The sequence below is a fragment of the Eutrigla gurnardus genome, assembly GCF_963514095.1.
Source record: "Eutrigla gurnardus genome assembly, chromosome: 9".
NCBI classification, from domain to species: domain Eukaryota; kingdom Metazoa; phylum Chordata; class Actinopteri; order Perciformes; family Triglidae; genus Eutrigla; species Eutrigla gurnardus.
Window position 1 is genome coordinate 13,943,808 of NC_139923.1, and position 23,529 is coordinate 13,967,336.

A 23,529-nucleotide genomic window follows, 5' to 3' on the forward strand; every position below is an offset into this window, starting at 1 on the left:
CAGTATGATGTGTGAGCACCTACGGATGCTGTATTGTTGCTTGTTGTTGGAGAGGTAATAGAGAGAGTCAGTTTTTAGTCCACATATTGTAAACATACTCGAATGCAAGAGCCAAGCTGTTCATTATATCTTAAATTTCAAGAGGTGTTAATGCAATTAAGCAGGTGGTGTGTTTACAACTGTATGGTTTTCACAACCAGCTGTTGTTCATTTGAGAAGGCAGACACTTCCCCTGAACTCTTCTCTCTCTAAACCTCTAAATCTTGCATCGTTAGAGGATTTTATGGTCCACTTCCGAAGTTGGTGGTGTCTGTTTACTTATAGCCAGTTCATGTACCTGCAAACTGCTGACCCCTCCTTTACATGAAAGGGGTTACGGGATATAAATAACATGAGTTGATTTCCGAACAATGGTGCAATCAATGCAAAACCTCAAATGAAGATTTTCTCACTCTACAAATCACCCTTTGGATTGTCAAAGGGAAGATGGCCAGCCACACCAATCTCATTATATCCTGAAAGAGTTCTCTCCTTTCAAATGCTGATGTGTTCCTGCATGAGATTACTGAAAGACTTCTATCACCCCGCAGCATAAGTGGACCTTAGAACTGAATCACAGCAACAACACCGCCAGATTTGAGGCTGCACTGATGAAAGGAAACATTCAAGACAGAGATCTTCACATGATATTCTATAATTAAATTTAAACGTAGACGGAGAATGATCAAGCAAAATTAAATCAAAAAGGTTAATTGATAGATTGATACATTGACATGGCTGATATGGACAAGAAAGTCTAATCTGTGTATCACATTTGTTGCATGGATGAATATCGGTAATTTAGAAAGTGTTACCATTACATAGTCTGCTCCATCAAGGAGAGCTGTCAAGTAAATTTATTCAACTGTAAAATGCCCCCTTCAGTACATATTGGTCAGAATTCTGTCTTATTTATATTTATGGGTTTAGACATCTCTTGGGTTGTTAAAAGGTGCTAATTAAGTTTTTTCTAGGCTGAATAGCAACCAAAATAATCATCTTCTGATTTATTATGGCGTTTCTCTGTAACTCACTGTTATTGTTGCCAATCTTGACCAGAACGCTTGCTTAAAAAGACTTTCAACAAGGCTTTCCTGATTAAAGGGTAAATAAAAAGTAAATAAACGCATTCTTTCTTTCTTTATTTCTATTACTACTGTGCAGTTTACACAGTCTGTCTCCAGGCAAACTGGATCGTTCATTCTTCGTCTTATTCCTATAAATAGAAAGTGAAGGGAAACTAAAAAGCTGATAGTGATTAGTTATGAAGGCATTGAGCTTGTGAGTATGTCCCGGTCCATCGTGATGTGCATTAACCATCATCAGCCCTGTGAACTGACACTAATCATATCTGGTTCATTTCCCTGACAAATTGGTGATTTAGTATCATCAGATGGAGTCTCAGCTGCAGCTGAAGTTAAGTGCCAGATTCTATAACAACAACACTATTGTTTTTCACATTGTGGCAGCAAGGACGCACAGATTGATATTCTCCTAAAGCTGTTATGACTTGAATGCACAGCTACAGATGAATGCAAATGAGCCAGAACACTATTTGTCCTACGTATCTTGGCATTACTACATTATAACAAATTCTGTAACTGGTCTGAGGGGCATGATTGGTGTTTCCATCCAGAAGCACTCACTATGTTTGCATAATGACCCGGACGCACATATTGTTTTTCGGGTTGTTGTGTGCCCTAAAGAATAAGGTGACAGAGCTTTTGCCATCAGGGCTTCATTGCTTAATATGATGACTCCTATTGGACTGTTTGTTTTCAGCTCCTTATCCTACACCATTAATACACATCTCCAGCTGTCTTTTCTGAGGCTTCCAAAGAAAACAAAAACCATTCAGTACTTTGTTTTGTAATGTGGATGCATACGACTTTTACCAATACCAATAGGGTTAGGGTTGGCGTTATCTTTGGGTAGCTTTGGGTATCAGCAGATACCATGTACCGATATGATACCAGTGTTTAATTAATAACTTGTATGCATCACTGTTTCCAAGTGAATTGAACAAAGAATTGACTAGAATAGATCGGCCCTAGCATCACTAATATCAGATCCGCCTATCTGAGTCAGTATCAACCTGATATGGGTATCAGTGTATTCCTCTTTTGTAGTTTGGCTGCTGAAGTTTGAAAGGTGTTTCCTTGATTGGTTAGTCATCAATCATTTTTATAAGGGTTTGTCACTTTTCAGAGTAGGAATACAAACACAAACTCTGCCTTGAAGGTTGTGCGTCACAAGTGGTTTTTGTTTCCTGTTGTATTAAAATACCTTCTGAATGACATTTCTGACCAAATTTTACATCTGAATCTTTGTCTTCCACAAAAACGCAGCCCTCTCAGCTCATTACCGAGTGTGTGAACCGTACTCCGACCACAAGGGGGGGTATCACTTTGGCTTTCACTGCCCACGCCTCTCAGACAACAAGACCTACATGTTCTGCTGCCACCACAACAATACCGCCTTCAAATACTGCTGCAACGAAACAGAGTTCCAGATGGTCATGCAGATCAACCTCACCACCACCTCAGATGGTTATGCACACAAGTAAGTAAAAATCACATTGCCATTTAAACCTATTTGACCTTTTTCCACACTGTCATCTGCACCAGATTCTGGGTTAGTTCATCTCGGCTAGTTTTGAAAATTTTTATATTTTAATTCAATAGAACTATAATAAAATACATCTGTAAAAATACCATTATCATCTATCTACAATTTTTTTTCTGGGGACACAACTTTTTAAAAAAATGACAACGATCGTGACCCAAAAGGCCTCATCTATAAATCATGAGAAGAGTGCATTTGTGCATAAATGAACCTTCCTGACCATCTTTACTGTGATTGTCACATCACTTCATATTATCTTTAATAGGTAAACCAGCAATTTCCAAGAGATATACATTTGATGTGTTTTTGAAAACATAATACTTTACAAATGAGACCAGATATATATATTTAGGCAGAGTGAATAGGTTATCTCTTTTCATTTCCTCTCATCAGTAAAACAAACAGAACATTTGCTAGCCTTTCATATTATAATTTACAGAACATCTAGTATAGAACAATGTTCTTCCCACCAGGGGTGGTAGCCCTGCTGTGATGAGTGTAATAATAAGGATACTGTTAAGTTGTTGGTTTTGTTCAGACCCCAAAGCAGAGACATCGTTAGGCAAAAAAAGGTTTTATGGAAACACACGAGTAGGGACAAAAAGAGACGGCAGCAGAGGCTGGGAGCTGGCCGGCTTGAATAATAATCTCAAGAGAAGATATGAGGGCTGAGCATATGGAACAGCTCAGACACAGAACACACAAGAGCAGGCGAGCAGTGAGGCACACAGGAAATCTGCGTGCACAATTAAAAAAAAAAAAAAAAAAAAAAAAAAAGGCACACCCCCACAACATTTACAAATTCCAAAATTCAAAATGTATTGTCTGTTTGAAGTAATTACCTTGTGGTCATACAATGGCAACACTGTGCTTTTCACACACATTTCAGTAACTAACTGCTAATTTCAGTTCAAATTCATTTGAACTCTTTTTTTTTTTTAAGTGACAGCCCAAGCTCATACTGTATGTGTGTTACACCTGTCCCTTCAATGCTGCATATGTGATCAGGTGTGCCACATCAGAACTCAGCTGAGTCCGCATTACTGCATCCACATTTGACATTTCAATGCCACCTGCCTGATCAGTGATCGGATATATTTCATGGTCAAAGAAGCGACTCTAAAATGGTGGATAAACACATTTCATTTCCCATTATTTTGTGATTTAAAAAGCTTTTATTGCAGCAAAATCAGCATCAGCAGTAACTTAATATGACAGTGGATCTCAGTTGTGCTCCTCTCTTCCTATTGCTTTCTCTCAGGAGAGGAAGTCCCGCGTGGAGAGAAGATGACATTAATGAAGATATTCGTTTGATAATTGTCCGGATTTTTCCTACATGCTCTTCAAACTTCACTGAACTCAAACTCAATGCGAGCCAGACCAACTCAGCAATGGTTTGGCTTATTGGATCCTAATGCGATCACAAAGGTCACATTGATGAGACAAGAGTAACCATCGCTTAGAAAAGCCCTCAGAGTGTGCATACCTTTTTCCAAGGCTGCTAATAAATGTGTTAAAAGAAAACAGTTTTATAGACATTTTCAGTGGGCATCTGGATCTGATCAAAATACACACAATAGTGGACATCCAGTTATGTTGATATTGAAGAATAATTAAATCAACAAATGGATTACTTTCTATTTATTATTTTTCAGAATTGCTGCTTGAAAAATGAATTATCAAAGTAGTTAAAGATTATTTTCCTGTCAATTGACTAATCATTTCAGCTGTAAAGTAATGCAGGGATAAGACTGGGCCTTTTGGTTCAGGAGCAAAGAGATTTATTAATTTTTACCAAATGATATTGAAATTTTTTCAGTAGTTATGAAGTTATCCTGCAAAAGACAAACAAACAGGACTCAAAGTATAAACTTCATGCCCTAGTGGATGTAATTAGGGAAAACATTGGTTGTGCTGAATCTCTTGAGTCAAGTTCAGAGATGACTTTTCCTCAGATTGGCTTGAAATTCTTCTGTGATGCGATTCATCTGCCAAAACTCAGTATTGACATTTCAATCATGTAACACATAGTTTGAAAAATCATTCTGAAAGGTAAGGCCATTCTCTTTGATGATTCTACAACATTCATCATACCTGCAAATGAGACAAAACTGCTTATTCATTCTGAAATGAAAATGGATGAATGAATGAATTAAAACGTGACGTGTAAAAATGATGGAAAAAACGTTAAACCAATATATAAAAAATAAAGTAAAACACGTGCAAGTAAAAAAGCCTTCTAAATACTGTCAAAGTAATCAAGTATTTGGAGCCATGAAATGTTTAGATTTGCTAGCCCTGATATCTTATTTAACCTGAACGCTATCATACCAAAAAAATTACGAGAAATGTCACCAACTTGAATTTACCATCGTCTTCTTCAACTCTTCATCTTGAAAACAACTGGTTATAGTCTGCTTGCTCACAAATGCTTTGCTCCCTCGACAATATCACACTCATTGACACCGTTTGCCTTTTACTTAAGAGGGTTTGTTGACATCGATCCACACCTACAGAGGCATTCAAAACCACCACAGAAGAGAACAGATGCTGAGAGCAGCGTTGTGTTATGAGTGGGAAGCCTCCACACGATAGCTCACAAAGGCAGGTGTTAAGTGCTGGCTATTATATCAAGTATAACACGTATCCTATCATACAGCAGCAAGGATGCAAAAAAAATATAGTACTTTGTTGTACTTTGTTATTAAAGAAAGAACCATATAAACCGAGTGAAGGACACAGAAAAATGTGCCGTTTGTTGGCTCTCAGCTCTCCGTAATAATGCCCTCCCAGCATGCCTTTGCCTCGGGTGGTTCACAATGCCCTGCAGCAGGTCATGATATTTCATTTGAGTGTCAGATGGCCTGTTTGGCCACCCTTCCATCCTGGCTCACTGGGCGATAGGGCTGCAGGTTTGATATTTACCGCTAGCCAAAGGAGTTAAATTCTGCTCTCTACTCACACTGCATGGAGAACATGGTAATGAGATTTAATGCAGTTCAAGGTAAACCGACAGGCGTCCTCTGGGGGTTGACGAGTTGGTGTTGATAGCTCTCTATGTATTTAGAGTAGCTGAAATTATGTATTTGGAATAGATTCGGTTTAGAAGAGTCATCTGTGAATACAATTTTAGAAAAGCAGCAGGACCAGCTAGAAACCTTTGACAGATAATCAATCGCACCTGCTTTCCTTCTCTAAGGAATCTGTGTTGAATATTGAATAACATTTTTTTTAGTTGCGTGGCTATGATCGATCTTTTCAAGGACTGTGCAGATATTCTTGTTTGCTTACCTTAAGCTTGACTCATGTATTGCCTTTTGCCCCCTTAAATTACTTGAGTAGACAAACTAAATTATAGGTAAATGTTCCAGAAGCAGAGGTGAAGAAAAGCAACATACCTCCAGCTGTATATAAGAAGGGGATGAGTAGACTGCATTTCCTGAAGAAATCTTTCAACGCACATTTAGATTTGAGTAGTTTGAGTAGCAGTAGTGGCATTCACCTGACTACAGGTCATTTATTCAGTTAAATATCCCAAGGTCACATCATTTTCAGGCAGAATTGTATAAACTTGATTAACTGAACTACAGTAGAAGCACTTTTTGTAAAGGGCTTCAGCAGTGCAAAGTATATTTCAAAAAATGGGGTTCCCTCCAAATAAATCTCTAGTAATAGTATAGTAATATCCTGTGTCATCCCAGTCTCTCAGAGGCAAAATACTACTTTTTTCTGTACAATAGATGCAAAGGACTCAATCATTTTAAATTGTATGTGATATCCCCCAATGACTGTAGATGTCCTTAGCACCATTGAAACAAAGACATCACACCTACATATTTAGCATCCCTATTTTGGCAAAATGCTGCTTCTCAAATTTCTCAGGTAGCCATTTCTGTGCATTAATCTTGCTGTACTTTATGGATGTAGGTTGGCTAAACAAAAGATGAAATGTGCCATACAAATCCAGCTTATCGAAAACCTGACAACAATTTATGAGAGAGCTTTTCGGAGGCACCATGAGGAAGAAGCCAAATGGAGATGAACTTCGATGCCCTATTTAAGAAGGAACATTTTAGAAAGCATCAAATAGAACAGATGGAGGGTTTCTTAATAATTTATGTCTTGTTTATTTAACCAGTTTTTATCAAGGGAGGACTGGATGAAAGTCTTGGTCTTGCCACATGAACAGCAAACATGCACACGTGGCAGCTCTATTGTAGCTGGGATTTAAGGTGAAGGGTAGCTGGATGGTGGATCTAAGCATGCAAGAGTGTTTATCATCATCTTTCCCAGATGACACTGTGGTTATACTTACAGTCTGTCTTTTCTGCAGTAATTATACAGCCCTGGTTGGCGTGTGGATCTATGGCTTCTTCGTGATGGTGCTGCTGGCACTAGACTTTCTCTACTACTCAGCCATAAACTACGAGCTGTGCCGGGTCTACCTGGAGAAATGGGGTCTGGGAGGACGCTGGCTGAAGAAGGCTCGGAGTCAGTGGCAGAGGTCCATGCCGGAGGAGAGCGAAGCCCAGGCTCAAGCCCAGCCCATGGTCCCCAGCCACTACCAGCCCAGACATAGCCTCAGAGGGGAGAGCCACAGCCCCACACTCCTGCCCTACAACACATCCACCGCATGGTGAGTCACTGTCTGTCACATGACTACCGCCGACCTGCAGTTTGGCACTGTAAAGGTGCAAGAATCAGCAAACCACAAACTAACATGTACGTCACAAATCACCTGGGTAACCACCAACTACTTCATGGAAATATCTCCTTGGGAGTGTTGGCAGTGTGCAAATAATAATTCATACAATATCAGACAGGTCTGGAAAAGACTGTTTGGATTTCAGTTCAGTATTTTAAGGGACTATGGTCTAGTAAATTTTACTTAGAAAGCCTAGAATTACACATTTTCTCAGACATAGGACACTCTTAAAGGTAACAGTAAAACATCACAGTAAACAGTACGTAACACACGGATCAGACAGGTGAAGTGAAGACAATGTTGTCCATAGCAGTTATAAACAGGCTGGGTGGTGAACCACACGCATACATGCTGACGGAGTCTTGGTTTTACTGTTTTTTCCCTAAACCAAAGACTATTCAGTTCAAAGAGATTGTTGATGCTGTTTTGTCCTCATTGTTGAAGTTTGCTGGAGGTTATGTAATGTAGCCACTGTGTGTTTTATGTTGAGTGAGGTTGACAGCAACCAGTTATGTGGTAACTTAGGGGGCAATTTGGTCTTAATTAATAGCATGGAGATAACACACCAGTCAGTGTTTAACAACATCTTACCTCCTATTAGGAATTCTTCACCACAGTTTTGGAAGAAGGAAGTAACTGGAGTAACAGGCAAACAAGCTCTAAACGTGACCTTTTCTTTTTTTGAATAGGCTATGAGGTGGATCTAATTTTTGCTGATTTAGGGTAGTTGTGGATTTTGAAAATATTTGGAGAAGTGATGAATATTTCTGAAATCTTTCAAATGTTAAATTTGATGGTATAGTGGTAGGCGGTAGAATAAGTGATAAGGTTATCTGTTGAAGCTCTTTCAGACATTAATCAGAAATGTAGAAAAACTGAAAACACCCATACAGTTGGATTTATTACATAACGCTGTGCTGACTAATTCAAAATGTGATTTATTCTACTCTGAGATACATTTATAGTGCAAACTCTTGCAGTTGTTTGGACACATAACAGATGCTTAGAAAGATATTCAAATCTTCTTTTATGTTCATCTATTTTCAAACAAACGTTCTCTCTGAGTCTCATTTTCTGGTCAGTGTGATTTTCTTTGTACTCAGTGTTTTGTTACATAGACAGAGAAACATGGCAGGGAAACAGTTCTTTTGCAGGACACATTTCTAGCATACTTTCCAAGCCAACAGAGAAGACTCTGCATTACTTGTTAAGAGTGCAGTGCGCAGACAAACACACACATGCATGATTACTGTCTCGCAATGATTTCTAACTCAGAAACATAGCAACTCACTGGTAAAAAAAAGAATAATTTCATATGGTTTCCTTCTGACGAAGCATTATAGATGTTATCAATATTTTAAGAATTCTGCCCTTCTGCCCACCAGTGGATAATTTTATGCAAATCATTTGATCTGTATTTGTCTTTCATCTCAAAATACAGTAGCTGCACTCAACATCAACTTATTTAAAAAAAAAAATAAGTTGGGGTTTTAAGTCTGACCAGCTCATTAGGGAGCCGTCATTATTAATGAACAGAAAAGAAGAGAATAATGTGAAGGCTGCACTGCCCGCCAGAGGCCCCTAACTCTTATTTAACCTGAACAATTCGACTTTGAGTATATTATAAGATATCCTTCATGGACCTTCGTTGGCAAAACACCATGTGCTGTCATTTCAGTTTATTTTTTCTTTTTACTTTTTATTACCTTTGTGAGCAGTCACAGTGTTGGGCTGCATGTGACTCTTAAAACATACAAGATGATTTACGATACCTGGAGTGAACTGTAACACATAACAGCCACAGGGAACTTTCTCTTCTTACGGTAGACATTGCACAGACTTTCATAATAAACCTACACAAGCACGAATAAACCTACATTTTTGTGCAGTCAATTTTTCATGCAGTTCTCCATCTCAGACACTGTGCAACCTATACGTCTGACTGGGGCTCAGAGTCTCTACCGAGAGGTAGATATCTCTCTCGGGTCATGATAATTTAATGTGGGCAGAGGTTTGACAAATGGCTTTGAAAAGCAGTGTGAACTGTGTGAGCCAAAGATAGGGGAGCTGGGATGCTGCAGTGGGATCCTGGGGCTGCTTTGCTGGTGGAAACGTGGTTAACTAACACTGGACATACCCATGGAGCCCCCTTATTATACGTGAAGTCAGTTCAATATGATAGGAGTCATCAATCATAGGCTTACTGTGTATAACACGTGTTTGAAACCCCAAAAATGCTCCCTGACAAAGTAGAACATGCAGCGTTCATGGCAACTCATTCTGGCAATGACTGATGGAAAATTCCTCAGAATAGATGGTGATGTGGAATAATCGTGTGCATCTTTTTTCTATAAAAAGTGTAGCCACTAACCAATAAACAGGACATCTTTTACAAGGAGCTATGAATAGTCTTAGATAATCCCTCACGTCAGTTAAAAAAGATGTGACATGCTGCAGTGGCGGCTGGCCTATAGAGGGCGCTAGGGCTCTGCCCCTCCTGCTCTGCATCATTAATTCATTTTAAATTTAAAAATGTATTAATTGCCTTCATTCCCTTATTAAAAGTGTGGAGGGTCAATACGTAGCCTGCAATGCATCAACAAGTATCTTGCAATGTAATTAGATGGTTTCGCTTGTGGAAGCTGCTGGCAACAGAACCGCAGAGCCAAGGCTTCCGGTCTTGCAAATTAACAGGGATTGGATGAGATTTCGAGGCACGACGTCCACATACACACTCATTAATAGAGTTGGGTTTGAGTTGTTCTATGAGTACTCATTTTACATTGACTCACATTATGGCATGAACAGTGTTTTTTGATAAAACAGGTCGTATTTTAGAAGCAGCAGCAAATCATCCTGTATTTTTGGCAAAGCCAGCTGTGAAAGAAATTCCACCAGCCGCCACTGACATGCTGGGAGCTATATTCGGTCACAGAAAGGTTCTGGGGGCAAGATTAGAACAGCCTGGATGCAGTTTAACGCAGTGAAGCACTTCTCACAGTCTAAATACTTTCACGTTTGGTTAAATGTGTTAAGTAACCATGGCTGATACTGTATTTACGACACAGCTGATGTTGCCCACACAATGCGTCATCAGATTGCCTATGGTTTATTTGCAGGGGTACAGATCTTTATCCCCAGGGAGGGTGCAGGGTAGTACTGGGTCTACTTAGTTGAACATCTGCTGGCCAAATGTAAACAAACAGAGATGGGGTCATATCCCACAACTGGCATATCTAAAAACAACCCACTCGCATAGCAACTAAGGAATCAACCACAAATGGTTTCCAGTGCAGCGGACCAATCCTCACAGCAAGTCAAAGTATGATCATTTCTCCACATGAGATCCATTTCTTCAGAAAAAGTACAGTTCTCCATATCGCTACATGAGCAGGCTGGTATACTGCTGCAGGTCTGCTGGGGGTTCAGTGTGGGCAGCCTTGTGTTTCGAAGAACATAAGCGTATAAAATGTTTCAAGTTCATAGATTTACTGTTGCAACTGCAGACTTCTGTCATGAAGTGGCTCATCATAATTACATAAACACCATCGAAGATTACTGATGAAATATGGGGGACTCAAAGGGCTGTTCTATTTCATAGGGGGAAGACTTCAACCTCTAACTCTATTCCATTAAGCGGAATGAGAAAACACCTTGTGTTTTTGGTTGGTCTGCCCTGCTGCCAGGAGGCTACTTCACCGGGAGGAGTGGGCACAGCTCAGGGAGATGGATGGACCTTCAGTTAGCAGTTAGCTCAAAGTCCAAACCCTAGCACCAGATATAGATTGTATGAACCCATTATTTGGATCATGTGGCTAGACAAAATTGTACTTTTAAAGTGGCAGTCCGTAAGATTTGATATACGTTGCTTCTAGCGGCCTCTTTGGCAGTACATGGAACTACAGGTGAGCCTCTGGGACCTCATCTGCTCACCGAACAGTTTCGACTGCCTCTCATCTGCTTGATGCCTTCAAATGCTCCACACTGAAAGGAGGTCCGTCGTTTTCTCTCGTTCACGGTGACATTGCTTCTTGATAACTTGCCCTTCTTCACTTCAATTCTTTTTTTCGTTTGTTTTTCTTTGGACTGGAAGTTGAATGGTCTTCTTGGCTGTTGATCCTCCATTGTGAGTCAGCAGTCATGAAATGTACCTGGCTGCGCCGTTCAAACACTTTAGACTAGAGGGAGCCTGACTCAGCAATTGGAAGTTACCGATTTCCTATTACATGTAAACGCAGCATACGCTTCCGTGAGTAGCTCCACCTGGGCAGACCGACCGCTGCTGACTGATGTAAAACGTAAACATTTTGAATTTTGCGCAGGAATGTCGCCACAGACACGGAGATCCTATTTCTAGGCAATGCAGCAAGTACAAGCACTTTCACTAGTGGGTCACATGATCAATCACCATTGTTTTAACTCACTCTTTGATAGATAGTAACATAAAGACAATTAAATGGATGAAGATTTTATGGACTGCAAAAAAATGCAGCTGTTCCTCAACGTTCCCGCTCTATTGCTATAGTGCTCATTTGAAAGCCCTGATTGGCTGTCTACCTGCAACAAATTAAAAGTTTAGCCAGGATGTGCAAACCCTCTTTGCCCAGTTGCTCAACTCTAGCAATTTGTGTTACTGGGGAACAGCAGCATCATCTGAATATCCTGACACCAAAGAACATTTTCAAAAAGGAGCTGGCAGTGAGAATCTCCTACTTTATCACTTATTTTACATTCCTTGTGTAGTGGACCTGACACCCTCAGAACTCCAAAAACTGTCTGATCTGCTGCTGTCATTTCAGTCTGGATTTACTGCATATTTTAAACAAATGTAGTTTGTCTTCAGTCAGTGCTGATCAAGACTTACTGTACAAAAATAGCTGTGCAGTGAAGATAAAACATAAGATGCTCCTTTGCTAAAGTAGAGGCACAATTTCAAATATGACCTGTCCACTGTAGCCCACCTATTGTCCAGTGTTAGCTAGGATGGGCTCCAAATTAGCATGGATGGATGATTCAACCTTGGTTTAATGTGTGGCGAGTATAAGCCAGAAGTGATTAATGTGGGAGAAATTAGACGTTGGGCAACATCAAATGGCACCACTGCATATCAACAGAACACGTCAGAGTCTCTTGGTGATTAATAAATCACTTGGCACCAAGTGACATTAGCATCTTGTGCCAATAACCACCCACAAGCTCGCACAAGCTTGGTAGCTTACTGGGATTGCTGAGCTTAGCCCTGGATGGAGCGGTCCATGTGAGGTGGCATCTGTCACCACATTCAGCACCTGACTCACCAGCAATCGTAACACTGCCTCTTACAGTCAGACCTCAGTGACTCAACGTTCTCACCCAGTCTAGTAAACGAAGTCTCCATCACCCCACTCAGACTGTGTGTTACATCACTTTGGTCGTAGGTAACCATCCCTAACACCAACTCTCAAACACCCGTGGGTCTGTCTTCCGAGGAAATGACACTCCATGCTGCTCCACTAGGGAAGCTGAAACTGCATTTCACATCTTGTTTCACAGTATTTTTTTTTTTCTGTCGGTGTGTGATCAAAGCCGAGCTGTGTCTCCTGCATATTCACATCCATCTTTGAACTCACTGGTTGGCTTTCTGTGGTAATAATAGAATTGTGCATTATAAAATTATTCCTGGCTTGTCTGTCCACAGAGCAGTATGCCAAGACCTTGTCCAATTAAAGCAACACTCTCCATGTGGTGTGAGTTAATTAACATCATAGATGCTACAAAGGCAGGCAGACACAAAGTCCTACTGCAGGCTAAAAGGAACGAGCAGGAGAATAGGTATAACTCCTTGAAAGTAGAAGAAGAATGGCTTTTGGCACGGCCGCGAGCAAGTCAGGCAGCAGCAATTTTATTTTGGGGCTGTGTTTATGATCTTTTATTAGATCTGTTATCACACATTTACTTTGCAGTTTAGTCATTTTCTCTAGAGGGCATTAGAATAACCTTCAAGTGGAAACTTTCATCGACAATGAGGTACCATTATTTTGGATGGCAGAAATGGGTGGGATGTGTTTCATAGAGCTGGGTTGGGCTGAAAAGCTTTACACGAATTACTGACTTGTAAAATAGTTCTGTAAATCTGAGCTGCGCATTTTTATTAGTTTTTGTGTTTTCAGGCCTTGAGCTGATTTTCTTGCCAATATGATGTTAGGCCTATATAAAGATTAACGTTGATCATAAAGCACACACATCATGATTTGAGAAAATTTCAGTCATGCAGCTAAAATCAATGTCCATGTTATATAAAATTCTTATGCGTTTCAGCCGGCCGTCCATATGGATCCAGTGTATTCTGGGCCAGAAAACGCTTTTTGAATCTCCATCAGAACAGTGTAACTCCCTCTGCTGAGGGAGATCCATGAGATGTGGTTGAAAGCTTGTGAGGAGATTTTAATTGTCAAAAATAAACATTCATGCTGAATTTCTGCATTTCTCTCTTGACAGAATGAAATGAAGAATGAAAACTGAAGAGTAGCAACACCTTGTTCCCTTACATGATACAGAGGAGATGCCCCACAGACGCCCCCCTCTCTGGACCACAGACACAAACACCAGTGGTGGGCTAGCCATACTGTCGTAGTTAGAAGTGACTACTGCCCCTTTCTGATGAGCACAACACACCCGTGGACTGACAGAAGCAGGCCAGTATGGCATTTAAAACCAAGCTGAACCAAGGCTGCCAGGAGACACAGAGGACCTGCTGCTGCTGCCACAGCACATTCAACTGCTCACAGGTGTCCAGTGATCCCTGAAATGGCTGCCAATGACTGGAGTATCCCAAACGGAGCCGAACTCAACTGGATTAACTGTTCTCACGAGCAAGGAGGCTTTTAAAAAAAGAAGCTCATCTTTCTAGATATAACATGTTTATTACACTGCTATGTCAGTTTGTGTTCAGTAGCAGTTAGACACCGTTGTGGGTTATCTATATGGTGATTTATTTATGTGAACTAGTCAGAGAAATATATGAGTGGTTAACATTCGGAACATGTAACAGCTTAGGTTGATGCTGAGCATCTCACTTAGAGTAGAATGTTTTTGTAACTTACTGAAACCAGACACAAATTGTCTCTGCAGCCATGTTGAAAACAATATCTTGTATGAAATGTTTTAGGTCTCCTTTCTGCAAACGTGATTTCTCTATATTGTAACGTGTCTGACAAGGACACAACGCCATACAGATAGACTTCTGTAGATCTAAAGGCTTTACATTAGGTCATTAAGATTTCTCTTTTGGTTTAGTGATGCTTAGGAAAGCGATGTTGACTCAAGTTATTCACCCATTGATGCCATGTTCACACTACGAGCAACAAAACGGCCAAGTGTGGCAAGCTACTGCTATTGTTACGGAGTCACTGTTGAGGTGTTGCTCAAGATCTCGTTGCACTGGGAACTGGCTAATGGCATGAATACGTCGTTTTAGACAGAACAGGACATCAAAATGTGTTAGATGTGTGTTTGTCACCAGCTTCCATTGAAAATGACTTGTAGCCTGTTATTTTGTCACTCGTAGTGTGAACGCAGCATAACGAGGATCAGGGATGCCTTCACAATAGCAAAGAGCTTCAGTTAAACATAACCTTAATCCTTGGCTAAGAGCCTAAAAGCCCATTTGAGACCATTACATTACAAGTTAGTGCATAACAGTTGCCTCGGTAACCTCACCCATTGACTTGTTTACCCTTCCTCATTACCGGAGCTGCCTGAAAAACAGCTCCATTAGCAATATGATGCAAATGGATATCAATTTGGTTCCTTTATAAGGAGCGCTCTATATCCCACATTGGTTATAGACAATTGTAAGGGATTAGCCATAATAGAAAATGTAAAAAAAAGAAAAGAAAACAGTAAAACCCCTTTCACTGTCAGCAATAATGTACAGTAGCTTAAACAGGATGGCATGGTAAAAGTCAGAGGCGTCAGCCAAATGAGCACTGGGTAATCATTGAGGTGTATCGCAGAGCTTCAGTTCAGGTTACATTAAATGAGAAGGTGAAGTTACTGAAATGGACAGACAGCTTTTCTGGATAATGAACTCATATTGAAAAAGTTCTCCAGCTATTTCTGTCAGCATTGCAATGAGAAATGTGAGGACAATTCACCTTTTCAAGGAACACATTTACATTAGGGCTGCAATTAATGAACATTTTTAGATTAATTGGACAATTATTTACTCAATTACTCAATCATTTGGTCAATAACATGTCAGAAAATCGTGGACTAGAAGCTGAAACATAGCATTTTAGCTTGAAAAATGACCTCAACGATGACTTGATCAATTAAATTGTTTCAGTTAATGAGATAAATCGACTAATGGTTTCAGCTTCACTATCAGCAAGTTCTAATAAAAGGTTATCACTTAAATCTGAACTAACTGCTGAGTTTAATTCTCTGTAATCCATAAAATGGTACAACAGATAAAGTGGCTGGTGCCAGACTGTGTATGAGCGACAGCATGTGAAGCCTAGGTGGACAGACAGTAGGTAAGCTACATTACCAGAGAGGTGCCAATCTTTCTACTGCATTTGGTACTCTGGCTGCTGTCGAGCCTGCATGTACAGAATCTCTGTTCCATGCACACGTTGCTAGGTCCTCACTGAAATCTAACAGATATATTAATCTTTCATAGTTGGCTCCAGACTATGGGTCTTGCCATCACATTTGTCCTCTCTGTCTCATAAAGTTTAAGTGGACCCTTTGAACAGAACTCTGGTCATTCGCTGGGCTCCTTCCTCAGTTATCAGCAATAATATTCACATTTGCTGAGTCATTAGAGCAAGTTGATTCCCATTTCAATGTCTAAAGTTTAATCACGTGTGCACCCCAGCAGGTTAGTGCTTTCAGGAGAAGAGAAAAAGGATGTGTCCAAGAGAAATAATTGGCCCGTGGATCAGCAGTTTTGCTAAATTACTCCTTTTCTCTCTTTTTTTACCTCCTTATTCAGAGTATGAACAGCAGCAACAAACAGGGAGAAATTTGACAGGTGCGGAAGTAACAGGTGTAGCAGCTCAATGGGGATTTAGTTAGTCCCTAATGCGGGATAAAGGCCTTTACACAAGAAATAAGAAATGCTGTGAATATTTGGCATCAAAACTATTCATACTGGCAGTGATGCAAATATGCAACAGTTGCAGTACTTTTTCACAAAGGTAAATTGTTATATAGCCTAAGCTACTGTACTCTATTGAGTTTCCTTTTAGTGAAATGCTCTGAGTGAATTTGAGTTCTCTGGTAAACGGTTACACAGTGTCCTGCATGTTAAGGGCTTTTATTGTGAAAGTTAAGATCGGAAGGAATTGATCTGTCCTGCTGCCTTTGTCAAGGTTGAAAAGAGTACAAAGCAGCCACTGTGTTGTATGATAGTGTATGCACAAGGTGATTGGTTAATGCCTTCTTTCACGGTGCAAAGATTCAGAAAAATTGACTCCAAAATTAAGTAAGTTCTTCGCATTTTATTCACTTTCTCTTTGAAAATGCTCATGACAAAAGCAACAGTTGAAAAAATGATATATTGATGTGAGAAATAATTACATGAAAAGATGCTCCCAGTGTGTAAAGGCCTTAAGTGGGAACAACCTGGTGTCGATTTTAGGGCTCTATGCTGTTTGTTCTGACCTGTAATAAAGTAAAGGAGGTCTGTTCTTCTCATCAATAAAGTAATAGTAACACCCAGGGGAAAGGCAAATGTAATGTTGTCTCTGACAAGCAGTAGCAGGGTCAAAAATGGATTCCCCAATTTCTTAAAATGTTACAACTTGGTTTTGTGATGTCTCCTGGTTTGTTTGAAAACAGTTGTGACTCTGGCCTGATGTGTGCTGTGGTACTGTAAATTGTATCAGCTCAACCCTCTTCCCAAATAAATAAATAACTAAAATGAAATAAAAATGGATGGGAAGAAGAGAGCACACATCTGTTTCAGTCTGTCAGGTTGTCATGGTAACAGTTGCCTTACAGTTGAATACCCACCTATACACAGAAGCGTTGTAGTGGTTGATACCTCACTTTTTGGGTGTGGTGGTTATGATAATGTGCACCACGTTCTGTCTATGTATTTACTACTAGATAGAATGAACAGTAACGTTTTCAGTTGGATTGTTATTGCACTTGTTGACTTTGTATTGTCACGACAGGGAGAAATAAAGTTTTATCTTTTCCAGTGTGTTTAAATCCCTCTGTGTCAGGTGCTCTTTGGGACAAAAATATGCCTTTATTTCATCAAGCCTTAAAAGCAGAGTCCATGGAGGACAGAAACACAGGTTAGTAAAAGGTTATCAGGGAAGTTTAAAATATAACTGAATATGTTAAGGAGTCATACAGGTTTATTTTTTATTAAAACTGTAAGTTTTTAATTAGTGGAAAAAACAGTGGTTAGAATAAAAGAAAACTATTTTGTTTATTTTGTCCTTTACGCCAATGATTGATTAAATACATGAAAACGTATTATATTTTTCAGCACTTAAGCATATTGTTTTTGTAGTACAGTATTAAACTGTCTCACAGGCAGGTAGACTCAGTGATGCAGACCCTGACCCTGGTTCAAGGTGGTTTATTCAAGCAGTTTTGACACGGCAGATCAGTGTCAAAAACACCAAGCAAAGTCGAGGGTCTAAATAACGAGCAGGATCATAAACATTAGAGGAACACAAGGAAAACACTGGAATGCTCACACTGGGGAAAAGACAATCTGGCTGGAAGGGAAGGAAGACACACCTTAAACACACTAGGGGGGGAAGACAATGAGACACAGGTGGAAGACATAAGGGCAGGGAGCAGCAATCACACGAGCGGGAAGCTTGACAGGACATGTGAAATGACAACAGACAGACTATCAAAATAAAGCAGGAAACTTCATGTACACAAAGGCAAACTATCTACACGATCTATAGCTTTACGGGTCTTGAAAAAACTAACTTAACTTAGTAAATGGACTTATTTATATAGGCTTGTGCATTTCTACCTTAGAGGATGTTGCACGCTGTTTGCCACTCACTGATTCACCCATAACACACACAAACCAAACTTGGTTCAGTGTGTTGCTCAAGGACAGATGGGGCTCGAACTGCCAACCTTGTGAGGACTGCTGTGCCGAACATTTAGCTGGTCTGTCTGTGTAGCGTAATGTTTGTCTTTCCCCCCGCCAGAAACAAAAATACTACAGTCTGAGCCAATCAGAGGCAGAGTAGGGGCGTGCAATGATTGGCTCTGTCCCTGGTATTCTTTTTCGCTGAATGTTGGTGGGAAAAAGAAATTAGGCATTGTTTATAAGCCTTAATGTACTAATGTTGGTAATGTCTGGAGGTGCAGGGGAACGACGTCATAGAGAGATGTTTCAGTGCCAGGCAGCCACAAACGGAAGCAGTAAGGAGTCAGACATGATAATAACATGATGGCACACTGCTTATAATATAGCCAAGAAAAGCACATTAAACCTCAGCAATTTAGTTGAGATATTCAGTTTATTTTTAAACAATTGAGGTTATTGTGATTTTTGGTTTGTGTTTGAGGGATGTATTTATTGTTATTTATTTAACTATTCTCATTAACAGTCATTTACATAATGTGTTAAGGAATTACCAATGTAACAAAAAAGTATAATAGGTGTATTATTGCAGTGCCAAAAGGTGCAGTGAAAAACGTTGTGTGCACCTAAATTATGTACTGATGCACCTAAATGAAATATTAGCACCACTGCAACCAAAAGTTAGCCAGGAGCCCTGCTGTAGCATGCAGGTCAGGCTGACACAGTGGATATGCTAGTTGTGAACACAGCTCTTTTTTTAACGTAAACCAAGAGCCTACAACACATAGTTAGCTAATGGCAACTCTCGGAAAGGAATTGTCTAGTTTCTGACTTTCAGTAGTAAGATAGCCCAACATGCTAACATTTCCAGCTAACGTTAGACTAGATAAAACAGTACTGTTCTTACACTGTTTAATTTATTTCTTAGACGTGTCTCTTTATTAGAAATGGAAAGCTAAAAAAAAAAAAAAATCCATCCAAACTGAGTGTTGCTATTAATACAGGCCCATGCAGACCAATTTCAAATCTAAAATCAATCTAAAGAGCTTTCGATTTCAGAGCAGGATCAGCGATTCCCCCAGTATTATTTTTCTCTTTAATCCAAAAGAAAAAAAAACATTTTGAAGAGGAAATCTCTAAAGCCTAGCTTACTGGTAGACTGCAGCCTCAATTTTTGAGACACCATGGCCACTACCAGTGTCAGACATGATGGAGAAGAAATGCTCCTGCCCCCCTGAAGTCACCAGTGTTGTAACATTTTGCCATTAATTGAACAAAAACTACAGTTTGTAGGCTGTAAAAGTTGCAGCAACCAATGGCTATCAACTTATATCGCTTTTTATGTGGGCGCCAACGGGGATGGTGAATGGTGTATTCAGATATTAGAGAGGAAAATTGAAGTACAAGCCTGAAATTCAGAAGTCCAAGGTGTAAATTTCAGCCAATTGTTGACCTCTTTTATCATTTGGATGTGCCCTCTGAGCTGTCAATCACAGAGCTAAGAGAGCCTTTGAGCCAAATATTAATACTCCTAGAAAATAGTTTTTTTTACAAGAATTGAATTTCGAACTCAAATATGAGCTAAAAGGGGGCTATTTATGAAAGGCTTGGCTACCGTGATAAACTATTTCAGGTACATTCTGGAAAGTTTATTGAATTAGGACAAAACATAAACAGACAAACTCTTTCACAATATCTCAAAAATAAAACAATTTTGGTAAACAGGTTTATGTAAACTAGGCGGCCAATGTTGTCAATTGACAATGACATTTAGTAACACTGGTAAGCAGATCTTCTTGTGACAAGCCACTCCACGGACTTTTGCTCAGCTTTGCTTTCTCGTTTATGATCCATCAATTCCCCAATGATATGATTCATCTAGCCTCAAAGCAGTGACCCTCCCCAAGCTGACAGCTACTTTCAGAACTTGAACAGACAGAAACATCATTATAATGAAGAGGTGATGGTGAGAAAGACGGGTCATGTCAGACCTGCTTCGAATCAGACACCTGCTGCTTCTCGTTTGTGTCAAAGGCTCCCAGCAACCAAGAAGTTTGTTACCAAGTTGTCAATGTCCCTCTGAGCTTTCCTAATAAGCTCTGACTTTTACTTTCACCCAACCTTCATCCACCTCTGTTGAGCATCGGTTCTGCTTATCAAACTGCTTCCTCACTCTATTTATTTTCATCTTTGTCCTCCTTCTTCTAGTATTCCAGTAACAAACACTCTTCCCATCTGCAAGGCATAAAATGAAACCAATTGATGTCATCCATCACCATTTAAAAACCATTGTCTGAATTTCCACATCCTGCTGTTATTGAGGAGCCTGAGATACATCCTGCCAACATTTGTCTATTAAACCTCCATTAAGCCTCGTCTCTCCAATGCCCTGTCTGCTCAGGCCGGATCTTCTGTGGTACCGACACTGCATTAAGATCCATCCGAAGTATTAATCTCATGATAATGTCCATTTAAACTATATGAGTGCTCAAGTAATACCGCTTTGGGGGACCGCAGCAGAGCAGACCACACAATGCTAAGGAAAATGAGAACAAAACCGCATATCGCCTGACTGACGTAATTTGTTGTACACTATGATATTAAAGTATGTTAAATAGAGAAATGTAAAAAAAAAAATAATAATCACAAGAATGTAAAATAAAAACAGAAACTGTACAAGAGCAATTCAATTTAAAATTACAAGTCAAGCAGTAATGCAAAAAGGAGTGTCTCTCAACCAAAATGACAGTGAGTAAAGTGACAAATTTGTAAATGTGACAAACAAATCTTCAAATCGTGTATAATCTTAACATATTTTTTATAAGTAATTTCTAGCCTTTTCGGCACGTGGGCCTTTAAAATCAAGACATTTTTTGGTTATCATTTTTTCTTGATAGTCATTCACAGCCCCTCAGACTGTATGTATATTTGGTATTTGTTGTGAAATTAGAGCCAAGTTAGCCATATCAAAAGCATGCAGATTTATTTTATAAATAATAAATATTTGATCTGCTTTCATCACTACCTACAAGCACACACCAAACTCGACACAACAGAGAGATCAAGTGTGATGATAATAAAGTGAATTCCCCAAAACCACAATCACCTGTCCATATGAGTTGCAGCAGCAAACTAAGACATGTCATCAAGACAGCAGATAATTAATAAGCATATTAAACTCACAAATGTACAAAGCTGTAGAGCCAGTCGAATGTAGGAGTACAAGGAAAAAGGAGCTCAGCAGTTAAGATGTAACTGACATGACATGAAGAATTGTAAACCAAGTCACATAAACACCTTGTTATCATTATAAATATCCCTCTAATGCTCAGTTGCATGTGAAATGTGTGGAGAAAACGTGAACAAAGCTGAGCTTCCCATGAAGCCAAATTACAGGGTTATAATTATGTGAAAGGACTGCTGTCCTAGCAACGGCCCCAAATCCATAAAAGGATTTACAACAGATCGGGCTTGCAATGAGCCCTCAAAACAACAGCAACAAGCAAGTAACAGGGACATAATGCACAAAACCAATTCAGCCCCTAAGATTCATAACACTCATACATGTGCAGGTCACACCACTATGTGACAGCATGAACACAAGTGCCAAAAACCAGTGTCACCCAATTCAAGAAGTTAATTTACAATTAATACCAATATCAACACTGCCAATACATTTAGACACTGCAGCAGAAAAGCAAGATACAGTCATCAAACGCAAAGGTAAAGTTAGAACTAAGGGAACAATGCTAGTTTTATAGTTTATTGATAACCCCACACACAAACACCAACTCAACAGCGCCAGCACATCATTTTACAATATTCATGTCAGCACTAGCTGCCAAAAGCTTACAAAAAAACGTGCCATTACCTGTTGAAGTTCTCACGTATCGGTGGAAGGGAAACAAAGTTGACGTCAATGAGGTGGAAAAAGGGGCGTTAAGATAAGACTTCCGGTTGAAGTTGGCGTTGTCCACTCTAGGTAAAAAGTGGGCGGGGCTATGACTGCGTTAAAAGACGTGCACGATCACCTGTTGTAAAACGATGCGTTTGATAGGCCTACATTGTAAATTGCAGCCACTGGGGGATCAACAATTAGATGAAAACCCTGAAGGGTTAAGAGGTAAACGATGGATGGATGTATATTTTAAGGTTTACAAGAGAAAATAATTCAAGAGTGAAGAGTAACTGGTTGGTTTTACATTCTGTTTAACCACTCAACCTATATTTGCTTTTCTGTGGGAGCTTGATAGGGGATGGAGGTATGTAAGTATTACATTATTAAATGTAAATAAATTATTATTAAATCATCCATATCAAATACATGTTTTTTAAAAACATGCATATATTCATTTAAACCATGATGACACAACACATTAGCCTACATTTCTAAAAACTCATCCTGCTTCCTGTCACAATAAAATAGTTTTATATTTGTTATTTATTTCACAATAACCTCTTTCTGTCTGTTTTTATTTCACAATGCCTTTTTCCCCATTTCCAATTTGATTTCCAAATTTCATCACAAAGTCTTTGTCGATCAAGGACAGAGACAGTTTTGTAAAGTCTATAGCACCTTTCTGGCTCAAACATCACAAAGTGCTTAAAGACTGAAGCATAATTGGCTCTGGCCTGTTTGCATTGATGGGCAAACAGACTTTGTGATGATGCATTATTACGTTTTCTTTAAGTCATTTGGAATCATGGCTTTAAAATAAAAACAGGATTTGGAAAATTGTGAATAAAAATAAATAAATAAATAAAATAAATAAAAATGACCTGCACTTAAAGAGGAAGAAGGAAATACAATGTCATAATAATGACAGTGTTGAAACATATTTTGCATTACATGGCATATTGGCACATATTTGCCTTTGATTATTCATATGATAATTTGTATTATTATGTCTCGCACCATATGTATTTAATATTGAACCCTAAGTCTCTATTGGTATAGTGTAGCTTTCCAATACTATAGTTTGATCAGAAGCTCAATAGGCTATTGCAGCTTGCAGGTGGTTGAGCTTTAATCTCTCCCAGACGGTGGCCTTATGACACAAAACAACATGTGAGGGTTGAAATGAGGACAAACTTGTAAAAGCAGATT

At 39.4% G+C, this 23,529-nt stretch overlaps 1 protein-coding gene across 1 annotated transcript in view; it reads left to right on the forward strand.

Annotated features, from left to right (window-relative positions):
• Window positions 1–17,555, forward strand: part of shisal1b (shisa like 1b) — a 35,681-nt gene extending 18,126 nt beyond the window's left edge. The window contains exons 3-5 of the mRNA XM_084018586.1: window positions 2,388–2,601; window positions 6,998–7,300; window positions 13,847–17,555. Of these exons, the coding sequence (XP_083874712.1) occupies window positions 2,388–2,601; window positions 6,998–7,300; window position 13,847 (518 nt within the window). The 3' untranslated portion in view covers window positions 13,848–17,555. The remainder of the gene's footprint in view (window positions 1–2,387; window positions 2,602–6,997; window positions 7,301–13,846) is intronic.
• The last annotated feature ends 5,974 nt before the right edge of the window (window positions 17,556–23,529 follow it).